This window comes from Callorhinus ursinus, unplaced genomic scaffold (genome assembly GCF_003265705.2).
Source record: "Callorhinus ursinus isolate GAN/ISIS: 27379988/994484 unplaced genomic scaffold, GSC_fseal_2.0 scaffold27, whole genome shotgun sequence".
NCBI lineage: Eukaryota > Metazoa > Chordata > Mammalia > Carnivora > Otariidae > Callorhinus > Callorhinus ursinus.
The window spans coordinates 6,912,454-6,938,103 of NW_027397089.1; the positions used below are offsets into that span (position 1 = coordinate 6,912,454).

The 25,650-nt window shown below is 36.6% G+C and overlaps 1 protein-coding gene across 1 annotated transcript in view; it reads right to left on the bottom strand.

Moving 5' to 3' along the window:
• The window catches only part of MRPS35 (mitochondrial ribosomal protein S35), a 46,530-nt gene that overhangs the window by 12,313 nt on the left and 8,567 nt on the right, over nt 1-25,650 (bottom strand). The window contains 5 exon segments of the mRNA XM_025879950.2: nt 12,151-12,220; nt 14,442-14,551; nt 21,221-21,381; nt 22,665-22,692; nt 25,381-25,389. Coding sequence (XP_025735735.1) covers nt 12,151-12,220; nt 14,442-14,551; nt 21,221-21,381; nt 22,665-22,692; nt 25,381-25,389 — 378 coding nt within the window.

Consider the following 25,650-nt stretch of genomic DNA (forward strand, 5'->3'; position numbering starts at 1 on the left):
TGGGATTATAACTATGAGATTCTGAAATCTTTTTTATATTTTACTAATAAACTCCAAGATTCCCAGGGATTCTACTTAACAAGTTAAAACTAATCTTGGGAGGACAACTCTTACATATATCTTATAGACTGAACGCTTGGATCTCCCCACTCCCCGCCCCCATTCCTGTTAGAATGAACTTCCAAAGTGGTGGCATTGAAGGTAGGGTCTTTGGGAGATGTTGAGGTCATGAGGTGAAGCCCTCATGAATAAGATTAATGCCCTTATGAAAGAGATTCCAGAGAAAGCCCTTGCCCCTTCTGCCATGTGAAGACACAGCAAGATGACAGTTGTTTATGAAACAGGGAGCCCTCACTAGGCACCAAATCTGCCAATGACTTGATCTTAGATATCTCAGCCTTCAGAAAAGCAAGAAACATATTTCTGTTGTTTATAAACAGACCAGTCTATGGTATTGTGTTGTAGCAGCCTAAATGGGATAAGGCAATGTCTTATACAAATAAAAATTAAAACTTATTTTTTAAGTTTGCAATAACAGATTTTGGGAAATTTAGTCTGGATAAATAAGTTTATTTAAAAACCTATAATTTTCACTATCAAAAATATAATTTTTCTATAACTTCTAACTTAAAAAAGTTATGGTGCTAAATTCACAAAAATCATCAGATACCATGTACTTCCCGGTAGAAGAACACAATACTAATTATGCAGTTTAAAAAAAATCAAAATAGAATTTGATTAAGCCTCTAGATCCAACTATCACTTTAAAAAATTACACTATGGTGATACAATCAGCAAAATTCAAATGATGGGAAAGCCAACAGCAAACAAAATCCCAAGATTTCTTCAACAAATTGTAAGGAAAGAGCTCAACAGACAAAGCTCCCTTTTGGTTTGTGACTGTTCCTGGGCACTCTTTCAAAAAACATTTACTGAGAACCTACTATGTGCTAGGCAGTACTAGGAGAAACAGGATGTCTCTAGGTACCCTGGCTAAAAACTAATGTTTTCATATCCAAATATTTTAGAAAAAGGGTACATATGCTTGATCGTATTAGCCATCTGCTGAAACTCCCCTTCAGATGAAATAAAAAACAGGGTTGGCAAAACCAAAAAATACCTCATTATTCAAATACAATAATACTGATAGTGGAACAAAATCCAATTTATAAGCTAATCCTCTTCTTTTTTCTGATCCAGCCTTCCTTCCTTCTTTCCTTCCCTCCCTCCCTTTCTTCCTTCCTTCCTTCCTTTCTTTCTTATAGAGAGAGAGAGGGCACGTGCTAGCAGGGGGAGGAGCAGAGGAAGAAGGACAAGCAGACTTAGTGCAGCACGGAGCCCAACTGGGGGCTCAATCCTATGACCCTGAGATCATGACCTGAGCCAAAATCAAGAGTCTAACACTCAACTGACTGAGCCACCCATGCACCCTAAGCTTATCATTTTCTATGAGGCTAAATACATTTTGTTTTTGTGATTTGAAGGAGTCTATTACAGAAAATTTCAAACACATACAAAAGAGAATAGCACTATATAAACTCTCATGTACTCATCAACCAGGCTCTCTCTCTTTTTTTTCAGAGATTTTATTTATTTATTCGAGCGAGCGAGCGAGAGAGAGCACGAGTGGGGTAAGGGGCAGAGGGAGAAGCAGACTCCCAGCTGAGCAGGGAAGCCAATTCAGGGCTTGATCCCGGGACTTCGGGATCATGACCTAAGCTGAAGGCAGACGCCTAACTGACTGAGCCACCCAGGCACCCCAAGAGTTTCTTCTTTTGAAGTGTAGTTGCAATGTATTAATTTTAAAGTATTAATAATAGCATATTCAAATAACTGGGTGGCAATTAAAAATACCACTAAGCTCAAATTGATCACCATTTAGGCAAAGAGTTTGATTAACCTGTAGACTCCAATTTTAATATTTTAACCACTAAACATTTATAACTTTAGCATTTAATTGTAAGTGTGTGTATATAATATATACACATATGTCTGGGCTCTCTTTTCTTCCCTGCCTACAATGAGAGAACCTGCTCTGACTACAATCCTAGAGGAAGCAACCTTCTATTCCACATGATCTGTTTTCTTTTCTACAATTGGTTCAATTATTCATTCACTCAATAAATATTTATTGCACAACTGTGCCATCCTGGAACTGCCAGTCTAGTAGGAAACCTGGAGGTGAGTAGGAGCCAGTCAGATGGAAGACTGTGATCCCAGCAGAGAAAACAGCATCCACAAAGACCTGGATGTAGCAAAGAGCTCAGTACATTCAGGGAATCGAATGAAGGCCAAGGTGAGGGAAGTAGCATGGGATGAGTCTGAATAGCTATTAGAATACTTACTTTGGAATGCTATGTATGTCAGCACCTTACATACATTAATTCACTTAACTTCCACAACAACCCTATGAGGTAGTACTATTACTGTTTTACAGATCAAAAGACTGAAGCCCAGAGCAGTTAAAACAATTTGCCCAAATCACACTGCTTGTTTGTGGTAGAACAACATATTCCAAGGAAGGGAAACACTGTAAAAAATATAAAGACCTGGGGTGCCTGGGTGGCTCAGTCGTTAAGCGTCTGCCTTCAGCTCAGGTCATGATCCCAGGGTCCTGGGATCGAGCCCCACATCGGGCTCCCTGCTCCGCGGGAAGCCTCCTTCTCCCTCTCCCACTCCCCCTGCTTGTGTTCCCTCTCTCGCTGTGTCTCTCTCTGTCAAATAAAATAAAATCTTAAAAAAAAAAAAGAATATAAAGACCAAAATAATTTAATTGAACCTATCACCTTCCCCCCCCCTTTTTTTAAGATTTTATTTATTTATTTAACAGAGAAAGAGACAGCAAAAGAGGGAACACAAGCAGGAGTAGTGGGAGAGGGAGAAGCAGGCCTCCCACAGAGCAGGGAGCCCGATGTGGGGCTCGATCCCAGGACCCTGGGATCATGACCTGAGCCGAAGACAGACGCTTAATGACTGAGCCACCCAGGCGCCCCTGGTCAGTGTATTCTGATGTAACAGAAGGCAAAGAAATAGCTGTTCCACTGAACACACAAAGTTGTCACCTTCTACCATCTTATTTACAGCTCCCTTTGCCTAGAACATGAATCATAGTAATATTCCACTTCTCATGATTACAAGTAAGGCATTGTGCTATATGAGGAAAAACAGTTTAACCATTAGAAAAAATCCAAGTTATTTGAAAAATCATAAAAAATAAGAAGAGAGGTAAATATCCATAATGGATTAAAAAAAAAAAAAAACCCCGCCAATTCTTTGTTACCACGGCCAAATGTTTAACTGAATATGTCAAGGAATTCAACTTAATTCAGATTGGTTTTTAAACAATTTACTGAATGCCATCTGGCCAGACATTGTCCTAGGGGTTGGGAATACAATGATAAATGAAATGTACAGGCCTTGCCCTCAGCAATCTCAGTCTGACAGGGTCAGCCAGACATGCATACGGACAATGAGCATGAACGTAGTAAGAATGCTAACAGGAGGAGGGAAAAGGGTGCACAGGTAACTTCTAAGACAGGTTACATCTGAAATGTATTAAAGAGATTCCTATGAATTTGCAAGGCTGATCAATTTGAAAAAGGGATCATAAGCAAAAAGAACAGCATATGCAAAGTTATAAAAGAACACATTATGTTCATTATGGCTGAGATATAGAATATACAGCCTATATTTCCTGAGTAACTGGTAATGAGGTGGCAAACTGTTGTGAAGAGACAGGCTAAGTAGTTCAGATTTCATCCTGGGTAAGAGCGAACCACTCACTGAAGGACTTTATAAAGGAGTAAGACACAACAGACTTGCTTTTTAGAAATAATTCCTTTAACAGCAATCCAGAGGACGGATGAGAGGGGAAAAATCAATAAGGCTATTACAGTTAAAAGATGATGAAGACTCCCATTAGGGTGGCAGCAGCAGCCACCAAGAGAAGAAAATAGTTTTAAAGGATGTAATATGACGTCCTGCCTGACAGCAAAGAGATATAAGTGTCATCTTCATTGTACCACCATCCAAGAACCTAAAACACCTGCCTACTGCCTGAAACATCAAGTCAAAAAAATCTGTTTGTACCCAGACAAATTTTCTGGCCCTTTTCATTCTAATTCCCATCCTGCACCCTTAGCTCTGATACTAGGTACATATACAAAAACCGTCTTAAAAGAGATATACCAGTCTTCTAATTAGTTTCTTTATTAACAAGACCCAAAGACTGGGGAAATTATTCACAATCAGAACTTACATCAGACTCACTTGTGGAGAGTTTGAAACAAAACCCTCCCGAGTCTCACCACTAGAGATTTTAATTCTGTAGCGTTCACATATCTGTAGTTTAAAAAAAGCTTGCCAGGTGAGTCTAATGCAACCCCCAGCTGAAAACAGGTTACAGAGATAAATTTTCTTTCTTTCTTTCTTTCTTTTTTTAAGGATTTTATTTATTTATTTGACAGAGAGAGAGAGCACAAGCAGGGGGAGCGGCAGAGGGAGAGGGAGAAGCAGGCTCCCGCTGAGCAGGGAGCCTCATGTGGGGCTCAATCCGAGGACTCCGGGATCATGACCTCAGCTGAAGGCAGACACTTAACCGAATGAGCCACCCAGGTACCCCTGGAGATAAATTTTCAACTGTCAGTTGTTCAGTTTGAGAAGACAGTAAACTAGCAGCTAAAGTTCAGGTTTGATTTCATCTCTTATTTCATAATCTTTTTAATGGAAGTCAAAGTTGAACAACACTAAATATGATACCATGGGAAGAAAATGAAACTTTGAAGCTGCAGTTCAAGTCTTGAGTCCCTCAGCTAATAAACTCTGCAACCTTGAGCAAAGTACATATCTCTAAATCTTGATTTCTCAATTTATATCATGAAGAGGTTGTAACAGATAAATCTGATTCCTGACCTTCAAAGTCAGTACTAATTTAAAATGGGTGGACACATTAAACGCTTTTGTGTTCAGAAAAAAGACAGCATTTTAAAGCACTTTTTAAAAATGGAGCTTCTCCGCTGTGAATTGTGTAAGACTGATGAATCACAGACCTGTACCCCTGAAACAAATAATACATTATATGGTAATTAAAAAATAATAGCAAATTAATTAATTTAAAAAAAAATGGAGCTCCTCGGAGCACCTGGGTGGCTCAGTCAGCGAAGTGTCTGCCTGTGGCTCAGGTCATGATCCCAGGGTCCTGGGATTGAGCCCCAAGTCGGGTTCCCTGCTCAGTGGGGAGCCTGCTTCTCCCTCTCTCCCATGCTCATGCTCTCTCTCTCTCAAATAAATAAATAAAATCTTAAAAAAAAAAAAAATGGAGCTCCTCTCCCACCCCTCACCCTTTTTTTGGTTTCCTTTTTATTTTCATCCAAGGTGATCATTTGGAAAGCAGAGGTAAAAAAGAAAGTCAGAGACACAGGTGACTCTCAGAGCAACACTAAAAATTTCTTTTAAAACAAAGGCCAAGGGGAGCCTGGGTGACTCAGTCAGTTAAGTGTCTGACTCGTGATCCTGGCTCAGGTCATGATCTCAGAGTTGTGATATCAAGCCCTGCATCTGGTTTGGCGCTGGACTTGGAGCCTGCTTAAGATTCTTTCTCTCTCCCTCTGCCCTCTCTCTAAAAATAATAATGATGATGATAACAACAACAATAATAAAATAAATAAAACAAAGGCCAGATGTGCTATTTGGAATCAAGGAAAAGGTAGCAAGTAAGCACTCTTTATTGCTACTGGTCTATCACAAATGCTCACACTCATCATGGGAATTCAATTAATGTGTTTATTTTTTCTTTAATAAACACTGTAATATTAGTTTATGCATAGATTACACAGTTTATGCATAAATACATTTCACATGAAAGAGATGCACCCTGTTAGAGCAGCCATTATTTTTCTAGGATATAGAGGATATTGACATTGTCAAATAAAAATTAGCATCAGGAAATAAACTCATAGAGGGCACCTGGGTGGCTCAGTCGTTAAGTGTCTGCCTTCGGCTCAGGTCATGATCCCAGTGTCCTGGGATCAAGCCCTGCATCGGGCTCCTTGCTCTGCAGGAAGTCTGCTTCTCCCTCTGCCCCTGCTTCTGTTCCCTCTCTCACTGTGTCTCTCTCTGTCATATAAATAAAATCTTTAAAAAAAAAAAAAGGAAATCAACTCATAGAAGCAAACATTTGTGGAGAACTTCCAAAACAATGAAGAATTAAGAATACTTTTTAAGTATTTGAAAAAACATAATCAAATGAAAAACAAACCTACATAATAAATCATACATCCATGAAAATTAAGTATCTCAAACTGTTACAAAGATATTTTTATGAAATGGGCACAATTATGATTGTTGATTATTAATAATTTTATTAATAGAGAATTATTAATCTATACCAGTAAGCTAATTATTGCTAACATCTAACAAGTAGGCTACATTTTATATTACTAAAAAGGGAGTTGGTTACTTTGTCATCTTACTTTTGAAGATGAAAACCTACTTCAAAAGTCTATGGAAATCTAAAAGAATGAACAGCTGTTTTAAACATTTAGTGTTCTTATCTAGCAGTGACCTAGATACTCTGAAGAACAAAATAGAGTAAGATTGGATACATGCTAATGAGGACCTTATCATTAGTTAGAAGGACAAAACAAACATGGAACAACAAAAACACACATGGAAAACAGTCCATGGCACAACCATCTGTAGTCAAGGGCCGCAGTAACCAACATAGGAGAGTATAACTTGCTATTTATATGAAGTAGGAATTACACAAAGAATAAGAGGCTCTAATACACCTGTTGAGTTAATATCCAAAATATATAAAGAACTCATAACTCAAGCAGAAAAACAATTTAAAAATGAGAAGATCTGAATACCCATTTTTCCAAAGACATACAGATGGCCAAAAGACACATGAAAAGATGCTCCGTATCAGTCATCAGTGAAATGCAAATCAAAAGCACAATGAAAGAACACTTCACACCTGTTAAAATGGTTATTCTCAAAAAGACAAGAAATAACAAGTACTGATAAGGATGTAGAGAAAACGGAACGCTTGTGCACTGTTGGTGGGAATGTAAACTGGTGCAGCCCCTGTGGAAAACAGTATGGAGGTTCCTCAAGAAATGAAAAATAGAACTATCATAAGATCTAGCAATTCCACTTCCGGGTATAATTCTGAAGAAAAGGAATATAATTCTGAAGAAAAGGAACATTAACCTGAAAAGATATCTGCACCCTCAAGTTCACTGCAACATTATTTACAATAGCCAAGACATGGAAACAATCTAAGTGTCCACTGATGGATAAATGGATAAAGAATTAAGTGTGTGTGTAAACATACATACATATACACTATGGACTATTATTCAGCCATAAAAAAGAAGGAACTCCTGCCATCTGTGACATCATGAATGTCTTGAAGGCATTATACTAAGTGAAAAAAGAGAAAGAAAAAAAAAAGAGAAAGATAAATACCATATAATCTTATTTATCTGTGGAATCTAAAAAACCTAGACTCATAGAAACAGAACAAATTGGTAGTTGCCAGAGGTTGGGATTAAACAAAGTGAGTGAAGATGGTTAAAAGATACAAACTTCCAATTATAAAGTAAATCATGGGGATGTAATATACACCATGGTGACTGTAGTCACTAACACTGTACTGTGTATTTAAAAGTTGCTAAGAGTAAATTTCAAGTTCTCATCACAAGAAAAAAACATTTGTAACTATACGTAGTGATGAATGTTAACTAGACATACTGTGATCATTTCACAATATATACGTATTGAAGCATTATGCTTTATACCTGAAACTAATATAATGTTATACACCAATTATTTCACAAAAAAACAGGCTCAAAGCAGGTATCAACTGAAGCCTTGAAGGATATTAAGTAGAAAAAATTAAAAATTAAATAATAAACTATACAAAAACACTTCTGTAATATTTACTACTAAACCTTATTTCTACTAGTGTTCCTCAATGGAAAAGACAAAGTCTTCCTCTTTATGTATTAATCCCCACGTGCAACACCACCAAGCAAATAATAGGCAACCAGTAAATATTCACCCACCAATCAATAAACAGTTCATTTTAATGAAAGCACACCTGACACTTACCATATGGATGGTTTACTATTTCATAAACATTAAAAAAGTGAAAGAGGTACCTTTTCAAACAACTAGTAAAATGCTACCTCGCCTCAATTTTGCCCTCTGGATACAATTCTACACTCTGTAAATAAGCTATACAACCTGTTCACAATCTGGCTCTGACTTGTTTTTCTAGTCTCACCTCTGCCCTGTCAGTCTTACACCCCAGCCACACCAAACTTCTGCCTGCTCTCTACATCAACAAGGCAAGAGTTCTTCACCCACTTCTCTAATACATACTCCTACTTATCTTCCAAAACCAGTCACCACTTCCTGAGAAGCTTCCAGGGAGAATTAATCCTCGGTGGTGCCTCTCCCACCACTGTGTTCCTACCTTCGTTACTGAGTGAAACAGACTGTATTAGAACCATTGGTTCTCTCCAGAAATAAAGGTACCTAAAGGCAGAGGCTCTTTCATTTTCATAGTCCGAGCAATACCTATCACTGTACCTGGTACACAAGAACAAAATCATTGTTGAACGCAGGGAAGAGTAAACAACATTACAAACATCATTCAAGAGTTCTTTAATATAACCTGGAAATGTATGTGTACATGAGCACACACAACACAATGAACTCATAAACCAACAAATTAAATGGTGATTATGGAGCTGCAAAAGGACTCTTCATTTTTATCAGATATATTTGCGATAAGGTCCCCTTTAAAAATGAACTCTTTGTTTAAAAAATTTTATTATTTGAGGGAGAGGGAAAAGCGGGATCCCCACTAAGCAGGGAGCTTGACATGGGGCTCAGCCCCAGGATCCTGGGATCATGAACTGAGCCAAAGACAGACACTTAACCTACTGAGCCACCCAGGCGCCCCTGAACTCTTTACTTTAAAATGAACTCTTACTGAGTATGAAATTATCTGACTCAGAAGTTTTTGTTACATGACTTTTAAGAACCTATTTATTACAAAGCTAGATGTATTTTTTTTTTTAAGACTTATTTATTTGACAGAGAGAGACACAGCGAGAGAGGGAACACAAGCAGGGGGAGTGGGAGAGGGAGAAGCAGGCTTCCCACGGAGCAGGGAGCCTGACGCAGGGCTCAATCCCAGGACCCTGGGATCATGACCTGAGCCAAAGGCAGACACTTAACGACTGAGCCACCCAGGCACCCCAAAGCTAGATGTATTTTTGACTGGCAATAAGACTATCATGGAATCCAAATAAGACAGTCGAAAATTCAAATTTAAAAAAGGAACTGTTAGTAATTAAATCTCAAAATCATTCAAGAACCCTTGGAATTTGATTTCAGATCTCTACATTTTCTAAAGTAAGTGCTTTTTTTCTTCCCCCAGTGTCTACCTTTTATGCAAATCATTTTGCAAAATGTTTCATGTGATCATTTCTTAACCAAATTACTTATGGAAGGTTTTAAAGAATATCATGCAACAATGTTAAAATTTAGGAAGTTTTGTTATTATCAGTCATATCAGAATGCTGAGTAGGATACCTGTTCTAAAAATTCAAATACAACAGGGCACAGATCTGATTACCTAAAATCTCTGTCAAGTTAAATGGGAATAAATGAATTTGAAATCTGAAGATAAATCTTTCTTCCTTTTAGTATTAACAATATTAATAGCCACCATTTACTGAGAGCCCACTACTTGCCAGAAATTTCATGCAAATTCTATCCAAAAACCCTTAGGAGAAAACTGAACCTCAGAGGCCAAATGGCTGGACAGAGTTACATAAGTAAGAAGTAATGGAATTCAAATCCATCATATCCATCCAGGTCTATCAGGTTCCACAGGATAAAGCTTAATTCACTTCTATGCTAACAACATGTCATACTGAAATACTGAAACAAATTTCTAAAACTCTCTTTGCTTTGAACTGCCGAAGGATAAATGGTCTAAAATATCTGTCTCTTACCACCTCCTAGCAGTGCCATAACCATTCTTTAACTCATTGCTTGAAGTCTATGGTATGTGAAATCTATGCTTTTTGAAGTCTACTTTGATACTTCCAAAGTTAAACTGTTTAGAATAGCATACAATAGTAAATTTCTTATCCTGAGGTCTAGATGAACATGTTTTCATACAAGTTTCCAAATTATGTGATACATAAAACTACCAACTACTTTTCCCTCAACACTTAGAGGTAACCACCAAAAAAAGGTTAAAAAAGCCAGAAAATCAAGAGCAGCTTACGTTTAGGTATTAAATACTCTGAAACTAGTTAAAAAATAAAGAAATGGATTAAAAGGGGGCTCTCAAAATATTTGATTAAATACCAGGTGGTAACATCAATTTCAAGTCTGAATTTCCAAGGAAGGAAAGTGAAGGAAAAAAGAACTTCAATTCAACAAAAATTCTGTTCCACCAACTCTGCAAAATTTCACGGCTCATCTGCATTCTCTTAAAGCTTCTACACTGATGGTACTTATTTAGAAAGGATCAAGAGCCAAGTTTAATATAGAAATTCTTTAACTATATCTGTTTAGGACAGATGTATGTGGCTACTTATTCTGGCATCAAAGTAATTAGCATTAAAGATCAAAGACTACTTGCGTGAATCCAAACTTGTTTGGATTCTATGTCATGGAACCACAGAAAGAATCCAGTAAGTCAACTTTCACTGAATTTATTTATGCCTGTCATTTCCTTTGGGGCAAATTCATTTTACAGGCTTCTGGCAAAAGAGATTCAAAACTGGTTGGCTTTTATTGTTTGATATTAACTCTTTCAGGATCAGCCATAGAGCTGTAGCTAATTCAGCCATGTTGCTGGTTCAAAAGAGAACTTAATTATGTTAAGCCAAAAAGGCATTTATAAAATCAACTGACAGGAAAGAGAGATTAACTGCTATTATGATGTTGCTCCTGAAGCCAGGAACTAGAAAATCCGGATGAATTATGATAATTAGAATACCTCAGAAGAAGAGAAAAGCTACCAGCTACTTTTTGTTCTTTACTAACTTGGTAACAAAATTTTATTTTCTTTTATTTTCCACTTATGCTCTTGTGCTACAGTTTTTACTATTAATATGAAGGGAATGCTGTGAGCAGTCTGGAGAATGGTCGCATGTGTTCACTCAATTGTATTATCTCTGGGATGGCAGGAGATTCCCAAGGGCATCTAATCCAACTACCTATCCAAAGAGAGTGATCCTCTCACCATCATATCCCCACTAAGTACCCAATGGATGGAACGTTCTCTACCTATTAAAAGTAGCCCAAGGATGCCTGGGTGGCTCAATCGGTTAAGTGGCTGCCTTCAGCCCAGGTCATGATCACAGGGTCCTGGGACTGAGTCCCACATCGGGCTCCTTGCTTAGCAGGGAGCCTGCTTCTCCCTCTCTCTCCCTCTGCTTGTGCTCTGTCAAATAAATGAAATCTTAAAAAAAAAAAAAAAAAGTAGCCCACTCCATCTTTAGAGGACTCTCTTAGAAAGTTTGTACTCAGTGAAAAAGTCTGTTTCCCTATTGCTTCTATTAAAACTCAATAAGCCCAGTCAGACACAAAACTATTTTTAATACTATTTAAATAATTAATTGCCCTTAACTGTCCCTAACGTATGTAGTGAAATGTTCATACAAAAGGCTATGTATTAACTAAAAATTTTAATAAATAATTAAAATACCTTTCTTTAAAGTTTTGGGGCTTTGTTATGCAGTTTATTTGAACAGCAGGATGCATTCTAAATTCTCAAGTTACACAGATGAACTCTCTTCCATAACTTTGATAACTTGCAAAGTCAAACAGAAGAAAAAAAAACAAAAAAATTTAAATCTTCCAACCAAATACAGAAACTGAATTTTAAAGGCATTTAGCCCTCTGATTTCTGTAAGGTCCAGAGATGGACTGTGTAATCTATTTCAAGGTCCTCACTTTCAATGTCAGTAGAAGTTATTTATAACATTTCATACATCCGTAGTTTAGTGGTTCATTAAACCCTCAACTGAGTACTTGCCACAGACTGTTTTGAAATGTTAACACCATCTAAATTACACCGACAAAATTATTAAATATTCACACACAATCACTTACCCAAGACTCATGGTATAAAACTGTTAGCAGATACATTGCATAATCATAATTCTGTCTCTTTAAAGGGCACCTATAAGAGAAAGAGAGGGAAGTCAAAATTTTAAAAATTCAGTACATAAAATAATTTGCAAAATACACAAATACTAAATACAAAGGATAACTTATATTCAGGTATTCCCTATCTTCAGGGAATACCCTACCTTTAGGAAAATATTGTTCTTGGACTAAGAGGAGTCTACGTCAGTCACACTTCAGGTTATTGAAAACTGGTGTTATTTTGTATGTATTTTTTTTAATTCTCTTTGCTTTCATCACTAATGGAGCTATCTGTATCTGATAATAGTTTTATACTATTTTTAATATGACTGCGTCCAATCCAGGTGCCCTTTACAATCTCAGGGCTAACAGTCTGCTGGACAGTGTGAGTGTATCTACTGAGTTCATTTTAAAAACAGAGATAGACTGATGACAGATGCTAATCAAAATGCTCATCTTGATTTCTCCAGAGCCAAGTTTTTAAAAAATGAGCTACACTATTCAATGCTGTATTGAAGTTGTTGTATGTAAAATGGAATTAAAGACCTAATATTAGATAATCTAACTTCTACATAAATATGAGATGGCAAGTTTAGCTTTTAGATTAATAAAATAATATAGAAAAGAAAATCATTAATTCCAATTTCTTTAAATATAAAATAAAACCATCATATGACAGGGGCACCTGGGTGGCTCAGAAGGTTAAGCGTCTGCTTTCAGCTCAGGTCATGGTCCCAGGGTCTTGGGATCGAGCCCCGCATTGGGCTCCCTGCTCCATGTAAAGCCTGCTTCTCCCTCTCCCACTCCCCCTGCTTGTGTTCCCTCTCTGTCAAATAAATAAATAAAACCTTAAAAAAAAAAACCATGCGACAAATGACTTTAATGTTACTCTTATTCTATACTTAGGTTTAATAGTTCTCTAAATAGTTGCTACCATAAAGCACACACACACCTACACTTGAAAACTTAGGGAAAAAAAATTGTCACATATTTACAGAATTTCAAAGAGCAACATTTTAAAGGTATTTTTAAGTTGCACAAACTAAAAAAGAATATTACTAATATATTTCAAATCTGTTTTCCCCCCTACAGTAATAATCTGAAACCAGGGTTCCCAAGCTCTTTCCACCCCTACATTGTTGCCATCATTTATATATGCCATGCTTCTTCTTCCCACCACTAAGGAGGAGGATATAAAACCTAATTGATATTGACACCTCCAAATGCTTTGAAATTGGAATAGGAAGGGAGAGAAGATTGATCTCCCACTTGCTTTTCTCTAAAGGCAGGTCTTTATATTTTGACATAATTTAGAAACAGCCAAATATAAGATAGAAATAAAATAACCCTGGGGCACTTGGGTGGCTCAGTCAGTTAAGTGTCTGACTCTTGATTTTGCTCAGGTCATGATCTTGGGGTAATGAGATCAAGCCCCGTGTCAGGCTCCGTGCTAGGCATGGAGCCTGCTTAAGATTCTCTCTCTCCCTTTCCCCTCTGCCCTTCCCGCCTTCTACAAAAAGAAATAAAATAACCCTTTTGTAAAAACATACCAATAACCCATCTTCACCTCAAATGACCTAATTTATAAATTTAATACTGTCTTTATGAAGTAAATTCACTAAAATTCTTATTTACAAAATTGCCTAGGTAAATTAAATTTCGTATTCAATCATTTAAATTTTGAACTGTAAGATCTTTGACTTTGTAAAAACCTGTTTAAACCTTAATCACTAGGAAATCATACTTTTGTTCTCTTCTAACATCTTCCCTGGGTCTTATATGCATGGATATATTAGAATCAATACTGAAAAATAACAATAATTTAACAAGGCAGTTAGGCAAGTCTCTCCATGTCCATAAAGAGGATATCAACAGTAGACTAGTGTGAAGATATTAAACACATAAATTGGACAACTTCACTGACCTAATACGTTAATGAAAGTTGATATAAAAGGCTACCCCGATTTTCAATGTCATTTCTTAAGAAAAGGACTGCCAGAAGACAATAAAACAACACAATGACCAATCTGAACTTTTTTTTTTTTTTTAAGATTTTATTTATTTATTTGACAGACAGATAGAGAGCACAAGTAGGCAGAGTGGCAGGCAGAAGGAGAGGGAGAAGCAGGCTCTCTGCTGAGTAGGGAGCCGGACGTGGGGCTCGATCCCAGGACACCAGGATCATGACCTGAGCCAAAGGCAGCTGCTTAACCGACTGAGCCACCTAGGCACCCCTCTGCTGAACTTTTCTTTACCTGTCTGTTCTGATAGTAAGTACATCTGTAGTCTTGCAGTATCGCTCTCCCACAAGTTTAATAAGTTTCTTCTTTGCATGATCATCTAAATTCAAACTGGAAAGTTTAACCTTAAAAATACAAGAAAAAGTTATTTGAAAAGAATTATTTCAGATACTTTGTTTAGTGAAAAAAAAAAAAAACCAGTAGCAATATTATTTATATTAGCGTGAAACCAACCAAAAAGAAACTTTTGCAATGCTGCAGCTGCACTTTTGTCTATATAGAGTTAGCAACTGGCATGCATTATGAAGCCTTATCTTACTTATGGGAAAAAAAGAGAGGCGGAGTAAACTGTTTCAAGTTCTTCGTAAGTTTTGAGCATTAGCACCTTTCCTGAAAGAACCAATAACAAGTCTCTTAAATAAATGAAATTACAGCTTATAAGTAGCACTAAGAATTAAACTCAATTAGTACTAGTAAAGCTGGAATATAAGAATAAATGGATAAAACAAAAAGGCTTTAAGATATTTCCACCATGCAGTTATGAGACCTTTCTCACTGCAACTAGTTTAGGGGTATTTATTTTAAAAGGTAGAGATATCTCATGGAAGCTGGAAAACAGCATTCATGAAGGATCAAAACATTTGAAATAATTCAGTTCAACATTTCTCAAAATGTTAATACTAGTCCCAGAGACTGCCAAGAAGAATTATTTCTCTAAAAAGGCTATTTTTGTTGAATACATTCAGAAAATATGGAGTTAAATTGGGTTCTTTATAGAAGGATTTCTTAGAAGAGGTAATATGCTAATGAGCATTCTGAAATTTCAAGATGCAGGGTTCTCATGTAACAATTCCCAAATTTATCTGACCCCATATTCTATTTTTCTAGGGACAGTTCATGGAATCAGTCTTCCCTAAAATATATTTTGGAAAATGCTGGACTATATGAACACACTTTTTAATTTGCAGAGAATTATGGCATGGGCTGAAGGTATCTAAAAGAGGACTTAAGTTAGGTACTAGAATACAGTTAGATAAGGTAAACCACAGACTGTTTTTCCATGGACGGCATTAAAGAATAAGAAAGATCCACAAGTATATGAAGAAAAAAAAAGGTTACTAAGATTTTAAAATCACATCCACTTCTCTCTAGCTTCAATAACCCTGCACTTCCCTCAAGATTTTATAGCGTAAGAGCTTATTTTTCCATTTTTCCCACTAGACTGCAAGCCCTTGAGGATAAGAATGATATCTGTCCTATTTTTGGCAATGGCCTAGCACTTAAAGAACATACAACATGTATTTGTTGAATGAACAAATAAATAGAAAAAAGAAAGGATATTTTTTTAAGCACCATGAATTATTTGAACTACAGAAAATATAGGAAATAAATAAATAAATATAAATACACTTTTAAAGAACATATGCTGGAAAAACATTGACTCTTAAGTATCAACGCAACAGAATGGTCCTACATCCACGCAGTGCAAATTACCACAGTCCCCTGGAAAGAACATGTATCAACAACCAGGTTATCAGCTTGAGGGATAAAATAAGAATTTCTATAATTCTGATTATTAACAATAAGAATTACTTATAAGAAAAAAGTAAAATGAATCTACATTATAATTATAAAAATATTTGTACATATGCATGCATACAGATACAGTACAGAAAGAATAGTTCTTCCATTAGAGTAAGAGAATGGAATGATTTTTTCCTTTTAAAACTCCCTTCAAGGTAATCGTGTTCAACAATAAATTTAAAAATTTACCATTTAAAAAATTTAAGTGTTCTAGTTTTTTATGTAAGTAGTCCAAAAAATGGCAGCAATGCTAATTAGTGTAACTGCTTTAAAACTTACATTCACATTAACATTTTAATGTTCAAAAATTATATAGAGTTTATGCCAGAAACTCAAATATTTTAGAAAGAGCTATGTGGTACACTCACGCCACCTGCTAGCACTGAAAGGCACTGCAAAATTGTAGTCTTTAACCTAAACTAATAGTCTGACTCTGAAGTTGAGCAGCATTCACTACCATTCTTTTCCCAGAATTCAAAAGAATCCTTGGACTTTTCTTTTTTCAAGTTGCTACATTTTAAAGAATCAATAATGTACTATTAACATTATCCCCAAAACAACACTGACATTTCAAATCATAGGAGGTCATGGTTATGTGTATTTTCAAATGCCCATATTTAAAATCTACATACACTGAGAAATGTCTAATTGTGTTAACTATCTCTCTATTTAGAAGCACAGTACAGTTAGTTAAAGAACTATAGTTCTACACAAAAGACAAGACCTGTGTTTGATTTCTAGATTTGCTACTTTATTTGCTAAGTGACCTTAAACAAATCATTTGATCTTATTGTCTGTTTCCTCATTTACAAAACAGAAGGGACTCACAGGACTTTTGTCAGGAATAAATGAGAATAAACAGAAGAAAGTATTTTTAAAGAAAACTCCTACACAAATATTAAGTTGTTTTTAATTCTGAACTACCTTTATGAGTATCAAGAAAAATATGATACCATCTTTCTTTCTCTGAATTTAAAAATTTGAGTATCTCTTTATATAATACTTTATAATATTTGACTGGCTTCACAATATTACTTTAAATCATGTCAGGGGGCGCCTGGTTAAGCGTCTGACTCTTGATTTTGGTCATGATCTTGGGGTCATGAGATCAAGCCTCACATTGGGCTCTGCACTGGGCATGGAGACTGCTTGGGATTCTCTCTCTCTCCCTCCCTACCCCCACCCCCACCCCCAAATAAATAAAAATTAAAAAAAGTCATGCCGGAATGCACATGCTTTAGTCCCAGTGTTTTACCTACTTTTACCCTTGAACTACATGACACCATTCAGGACACCACCACTGAGCTTTAACCACCAGTGGGGAGAGTGAAAGGAGTCCAAGAAGGGCAGACATGAGTCAGGGGAAAAGAACGCCAAGAAGTGATGAAGGTATCACATGGTAGCATAAGACAAAAAGGAGACAAGAGAGGATGGTGGCCTGATATGGTAAATGGTATCTTGTGGTATATATACTTCAAATAATGCAATTGGATTATTTTTATGTAAAATAAAATAAGCAAACAGAACAAGTAGGGAACCAGATGTCTATTCTGGTACTGAAGACTAAGGCCCACAAAAAGTAAGGCAAAAATCTAGATTTCCTGATTCTGAGTTCAGAGATCTTTTTATCACCTAACAGAGAGCTCAACAACAGTTGTTATTATTATCACTATTATTAAAAAGAGGGAACATTTACTAAGTTATTAAAAATATATCAGGTATTAATTATCCCAAAGTACTTAAAAAAAATTTTTTTTTTAATTTTTAGGTAATCTCTACACCCAAGGGGCTCAAACTCACATCCCTGAGATCAAGAGTCACACGCTCCTTTGACTGAATGAGCCTGGCACCTCACTCCCCAGATACTTTATATTAACCTGTGGGGTGTCGGCCAAGCAGAATATTAAGGTTTTTTTTTTTTTTACTTTTATCTAGATTTTCTAAAATTTATACAGTAAACATGTATTGTCTTTTGTGATTTTAAGTATTTTAAATTTCTCTAAACACATATATCACTATTTAAACTATTCTAGGGAATAAAAAAAGGCTGACAAGCTTCGTAAATTTATTTCATAAAGAAGGCACAATCCTGATACCAAAACCTAGCAAAGAAAGAAAATTACAAATCAAACACTGATGTATCCCTGAAAAATTCCTAGAAATTAAAGTTTGTCTATTTGTTACCTTATAGTGTAAAAATGGTTGCAGAGATTGTCAACATATTTTTACAGTCCACACGGAATGGTCCTTTTTTTTTTTTTTTTTTAAGATTTTACTTATTTGAGAAAGAGAGAGGGGGAGGGATGGATAGAGAGAGCACGCATGAGCAGAGGGAAAAGCAGGCTCCCCACTGAGCAAGGAGCCCGATGCAGAACTCGATCCCAGGACTTTGGGATCATGACCCTAGCCGAAGGCAGTCGCTTAACCAACTGAGCCACTCAAGCACCCACACATGGACTGTTCTGATTTGAAATACAGACTACATGGAGTACAAAAACTAATTTTTTGAGGGTCCTGGAGGCATCTCAAAAAGGGGGCAGTCATCCTCCAGAATAGATGAATCAAAAGTACGTTAGTCAAGGCTCCCCAGAGAAATGGCTGATTCTAGGACTGGGATAGGGAATGTGTATTTTAAGCCTGGAGCATTTTGTGGTACCAAAAAATAAAAAGTATTTAAAAAACAAATGATGGAGCACTGCAAAGTAACAGAGTAGCCAACTAAAAGTGTTATCAATGGCCAAAACTGGAACAATTTGAACAACAAAATAATGTATTATTGGATTATAATCCAAATGCTAAAATAATCTATGAGTCCATACTGATATAAATGGTTGAATAAACGGATAAATGGAAAAAAACAGACGAATCTCCCATATGGAAGAATTACAAACAATTTATGTGGTATTTGTCCCTGCAGGAGGTGTAGCATAACTGCTAATTCCTCTGTAACTATGGGCTATGCGTAGTGACTTCCTTCTAAAGGGTACAGTTCAGAAAGAAAGAAAAAAAAGAGTACTTTTATAGTGAAGAAAACTTGCAAACAGTACCTCAGCCAGGTGATCAAGGCTTCATCATTAGTAATGGCATGTTAGGAGCCTCTACCCTTGCTATGATGTGATGAAAATGGTACTTTACTGGTGGTTTTCCTCCCCAAAATACATACCAGTCTAAGCATGAGAAGAACATCAAACAAATCTAAAGTGAAGTACATTCCATAGAATACATAACCAGTACTTCTCAAAACTGTCAAGGTCACCAAAAACAAGGAAATTCTGAGAAACCACCACAGCCAAGAGGTGCCTAAAGAAATCTGAATAGGGGCTCCTGGGTGGCTCAGTCCGTTAAGCATCTGCCTTTGACTCAGATCAGGATCCTAGGGTCCTGGGATAGAACCTGGTGTCAACAGGGCTCCCTGTTCAGTGGGGAGCCTGCCTCTCCCTCTCCCGTGCCCCTGCAACTCATGTTCTCTCTAGTGCATGCTCTCTCAAATAAATAAATAAAATCTTTAAGAAGAATATCTGAATGAAGTATGAACTTTATTAATATATCAATATTGGCTCAGTTGTAATAAATGTTACCACAATAATAAAGATGTTAACACAAGGGCGCCTGGGTGGCTCAGTTGGTTAAGTGACTGCCTTCGGCTCAGGTCATGATCCTGGAGTCCCAGGATCAAGTCCCACATCGGGCTCCCTGCTCGGCAGGGAGTCTGCTTCTCCCTCTGACCCTCTTCCCTCTCGTGCTGTCTCTCATTCTCTTTCTCAAATAAATAAATAAAATCTTTAAAAAAAAAATAAAGATGTTAACACGAGAAATTTGGTGTGAACTATCCTTGAAACTTTTTTATAAATCTAAAACCTGTTTAAAAAAAAAAAAAACCCATCAGGTAAAATGCTCTATGACTGCTCTGTGAGAAAGCTATGCCATGTGGCTCAAGACTCTTACCGGAGAAAACCAACAGTGGTTTCAAATACTAACTTGGAAGTTACTACAGCAAGACACCTGGAAGTGCAATGGTATGTGGCATGCTCTTGATGAGAAAGAGCGGAGATTTAATGTTTCTCCAAAGCAACATGAGATGAGGACAAACAATCCTAAATAAAATGCTAACAAAGCAAATCCACAGTAAAGTAAAAGAATGATATACTATGAAATAATCAGGGTTCAGAACGCTTCAGTAATTGAAAACCTAACAATATAATTCATTACTAAAATAATTCAAAGGAGATCATTTCAAAAATGCTATAGAGACAGGACACATCATTAACATAATAGAGGCTATTATCTCAAGCTGAATACCAATTTATACTTAAGAGGCTAAAAACCAGAGGCACACCCATTGAAGTATAGAACAGCATAAGGGACTACATAAACATTATTTTAGAAATCTCATCTAATGAAAAAGACAAAAAGAAAAGAAAAAACAAACTAGAGATATTTAGAAAGGGGAATTAAAACCACTATTATTTATCATTTATTTCCTAAGAAATCTCTGAAAAGAGTGAACAAAAAGTCCGAACTTTCAGATTTCAGTCTTACTATATATCAATGTTCACCCCCAACCTCAAACACTCTCTTAGCACAGAAGAGATCCTGATTTACATGTTATTCTATGTAGCCATTAAAAATAATACTAAAGAGGGACACCTGGCTGGCTCAGTCAGGAGAGCATGTGACTCTTGATCTCGGGGTTTTGAGTTCAAGCCCCACACTGGGTATGGAGATTACTTAAAAATAATTTTAAAAAATTAAAAGAATATTAAAGAGTGATAACTTTGTATGATGATAGATGGTAACTAAACTTATCATAGTATTTTGTAACGTAATTGTCACTAGGTTGTACACCAGGAATTAATAATGTATGTCAACTAAACTTCAATAAAAAAATTAAAGAATGTTTAATAACCTTGGAAAATTTTTAATTCATATTGTTAAATAAAAAAGAGCAGATAACTAATCAAATATAGTTATCATCCTATATTAATAGGATGATAATAATACACAAAGGTAGACTATATATACTAAAATGAACTCCAGTCATCAAAGTTATTTATAAGTGGTAGAATTATAGGCAATTTTATTTAATATTTTAAAACTTTCATATTTCACAAATTTTCTATGATAATATCAGTTTTATAATCATACATACAAAATGCTATTTTGAAATAATGTATTATAGTAATTCTTACTTTTTAAAAAATATTTCTTACCCTTAAGGTTACTACTCGTGCTTTGGGGTTTCGAATAGACGGTCCAGCTGAAACATAATCGGTTGTGTCAATTTCAATGGGAAAATGCCTCTCGCATTTCTCATCACTGTCCAGTGCAGCTGGCCACTCAGTGCAGAAATCTGAGAATTAAGAAAAATTATCTCAAGTATAGTTTTGCCCAGTAAATTCTCATTGCAATGTGTGCTACCAGACAAAACCAAATTATTGAGGGAGATGACTCTAGAGTTACATGAAATGAAAGAACAAACTCCCTTCTGCACTTCACAAACACATCATCATCCTTTATCCCTTTTCTTCTTAGACGAATCCTAATTAGGGAATGTAATTAAATGAATGATTTAGATAGCTTGAGTTTGGTGGGGAGCAGTAAGTTAGGTTAAAGAGGAACTATGACTTAATGGAAGCTTATTATAGCTTTGCACATACCCTATTATGGGACAGTTTAAGTCCTCCTCACTAACTGAAAGCAAGCAGTTCATAGTGCTCAGAGCATTACTGTTTTTGAAAAAAGCAACAGTTAATAGTAATTAATTCCCAAATGAAAGTTACCAAAGGTCTACTGAGGGGAACTGAAAGAAGCTCTGAAAAAGCTCTCAGAACAAAGTGACATATGGTCTACATTCTCTCAGAAATTGAGTTGAATAGGGCCTCAAACTGAACAGGTACAAATGTCTAGGGCATTATTAAATAGATCCTTTCAGTAATTCACGTTTCCTCTATGTGACTTCTGTGCCAACGGGGCTCAATGTAAAGAGGAACAGACTTGTCCTCATATTCAGGCAACATGACTAGCCTAGAGGGGAGGCTGGACTGGCTCTGAGAACTGGGCCACAACAGGAAGTTCCAAGCACTGTGAACAAGAAAGTGGTGCATTATCTACCTCCACAGCACAGAGATATAAACTCAGGCCTCAAGTGGTGGGGAGTAGGGAAGATGGGACTTAAAAGGAAAAGAGCTCCTAGCATGTCCTACAGCTATCTGTATTGAGGGACTGCATAAGGTAGCTGATTTCATTCTGCCCTATTCCTATAACGTTAGTGTGGTAGAGGGCTCTCAGTTTGAGATGAAAATTTCTGGCACTATCGGGTCCCCACCATGGAAATTTCACTCGTTAAAAACCTCATTCTAAGGGGCACCTGGGTGGCTCAGTTGGTTAAGTGACTGCCTTCGGCTCAGGTCATGATCCTGGAGTCCTGGGATCGAGTCCCGCATCGGGCTCCCTGCTCAGCAGGGAGTCTGCTTCTCCCTCTGACCCTCTTCCCTCTCATGCTCTCTACCATTCTCTCTCTCAAATAAATAAAATCTTTAAAAAAAAAAAAAACCTCATTCTAAGAATACCTAAAAGGAATTGGTTTCTTAGGTCAAACACATTAAACCTCATGGGGTCTGTGCTTTCTCCAAAAAGCACGACTGCAGGAGAGGCTGGTCACAGGCACAGGCACATGCAGGAACTCTTCCACGTGATGATGTAAGGGGAGTGAAAGGTACTTTGTCAATAACACTTCCTAGAGATAACAATTTTCTTAAGCAGGTACTATATTTAGCTCTCTTTTAGGCTTTAATATCAGTCAGCAAAATGTCATTCTGGGTTACAGAGACTCTCCAAGATCTACAACTAAATATATGTTAGCAAATTAAGTATAGCTCACACCATTCCCTAAACACCTTGCTTAAGAGAGCAATACTCACTTTGAGGGGAAAGAAGTATCTCTGCAATTAAGAACATTCTGACATTTAAATAAAATGAAAAGGGCATGATTACTGAAGTTAAATTTTATTCCCATCATGGAATAATTCTAATATCCTGCACTCTAAGATGCAACACTGCCAAGCACTTTATAAGAGAGACTAGTTTGGAGAATTTTATGAGTTCTTGGGTTTGTACTGGGTCTTTTATTTTTTATAACTTTGAATAAGTCATTTCAATAACCAGATGATAATTACAACTTTTAAATTACCGGATTATATGTCTAAAAAATACAGCCAACTGGAAAGTACATAATAGACCCCTATTCATCCGATAGGTAGAGCAATAGACTAGACTTCGGAAGACCTTGGTTTTTACTTAACTTCTACCACTGATTATTAAAGTTTGGGTAAATTACCTAACTTTCCTGTGCTTCAGATTTTCCACTTGCAAGTTAGATATAAAATCTGAACTGACCTACTTTGAAAGAAAATTGAGAAGAAATAGTTTAAAAGCCTTTGAGTTATTTGGAAGATACAATCTAAATCTAGAGGCTGGCAAAAGTGTAAAGACAAAATTAAAAGAAAGATTAAAGCACTTACTTAAATTATAATGCTACTCTTCTGAATGTGCTATATGAAAGCCTTTAAGAATTATGAAGTATTTTAGAAATACCTCATTAAAAAACCCAGTTTCTAGATTATAAATGCACATTTAAAAATAATGTTTAAAAAGGAGAAAAATGAGATTTATCACAGTGTAAAACATTCCTTAACTGGCTTCAAAAAGGATCAAAAAGTGACACATGGTTTGTGCCAAACAGGGTACAAATTTGGAATAATGATCAGCGTCAGTCTATCACCAGGCACCAGTGAAAATAGAAACATACAATCTAAAAGGACAGAAATGCACCCTTCTATCCAAAAAGAAGACCACATACATGAAAGGAGATAGGAGAGATTGTTCTTCCCCATTTGAAGAGTAAGGTCATTCTTCCTACATTTTAGGATTTTTTTATCTCTTCCTTATGTTTTTCAATAAAAGTCCCTTCCAAAAGCTCCAATTTCATCATAATCATGATCACTATACTATTTCTCCTTCTAGCATTATCAGGCTGCCTGTCAAGAGTTTTTAGATTTCATTTTCTTTCCTGAAAAGCCCTAACAAGTGTACTGAGCATTTATACATCTCCTTCTTAATTAGCATGAATTTAAGAATTCATCCAAAGGTACTAACTCTTGAATTAAACTACACAACCAATCACTAACAGCTGTGAACCTAAAACAATTCCAATGTCCTTCTTCTGCATGTAGTCCAATGCAAATTAGATCAGAAATTGAGCCAGAATATGTATACATATGAAAACACTCATAAAACCATGAAAAAAAAAGTTCTTTGCCTTTACCTCTGTGCATGTGGGAAGGAGAAAGAATAAGTGAGTGAGGGGTGTCTGGGTGGCAGTCAGTTAAGCATCCAACTCTTGGGTTTTTGGCTCAGGTCATGATCTCACAGTCATGAGATCTGAGCCCCCTGTGAGGCTTTGCACTCAGCGCAGTCAGCGTGAGTTTCTCTTGACCTCTCCCTCTCTCCCTCCCCTCTGATCTCTCTTTCTCTCAAATAAATCAATCTAAAAAGAAGGGAATAAGTGAGTGAAATCTGTTTATATCTAGGAATCAATAAATATGGTTCAAACTCAATAAATTTAGACCTGGAGATATAATCGTGGTCTGGTGATTACTTCCATCTTACACATGTATATGAAAAAATATATATACAATAGGTAGGGGGTGGAGCAAGATGGCGGAGGAGTAGGAGACCTGGATTTCATCTGGTCTCAGGAATTCAGCTGAATAGGGATCAAACCAATTGAACACCTATGAACTCAACAGGAGATCGAAGAGGAGAGTAGCAACAACTCTCTGAACAGAGAAGCGACCACTTACTGGAAGTCATCTTCCATCCCTTCATTGTATCAACCCTTATTCTGTACATATATGTCTTTCTTCCTTTAAAATTTTAGAAGGCACTTTTTTCTAACAGACCAAAATACGCCCAAAATCTAGTGTGTGGCACTGATCTATACACTACCCTGATCATATTTGATCATATTCTGCTTTTTTTGTATTGTTCTGTTTTTGTTTTTATCTTTTTTCTTTTTTTTTTTAAAGATTTTATTTATTTATTTGAGAGAGAGAATGAGAGAGAGAAAGAGAGCATGAGAGGGGGGGAGGGTCAGAGGGAGAAGCAGACTCCCCGCCGAGCAGGGAGTCCGATGCGGGACTCGATCCTGGGACTCCAGGATCATGACATGAGCCGAAGGCAGTCGCTTAACCAACTGAGCCACCCAGGCGCCCCATGTTTTTATCTTTTTTTTTCTTTTTTCTTTCTTTCCCTTTCTTTCCCCCTGGTTTCAGGTCCTTTCTGATTTGTATAGAGTATATTTGCTGGGGACATTGTTAACCTGTTAGCATTCTGTTCTCTCATTCATCTATTCTCCTCTGGACAAAATGACAAGACGAAAAAAATCACCTCAGCAAAAAGAACAAGAGGTAGTACCGTCAGCCAGGGACCTACTCAATACAGACATTAGTACGATGTCGGACCTAGAGTTCAGAATCATGACTTTAAAGATACTAGCTGGGCTTGAAAAAAGCGTGGAAGGTATTAGAGAAACTCTTTCTGTGGAGAAATAAAAGAACTAAAATCTAACCAAGTCGAAATC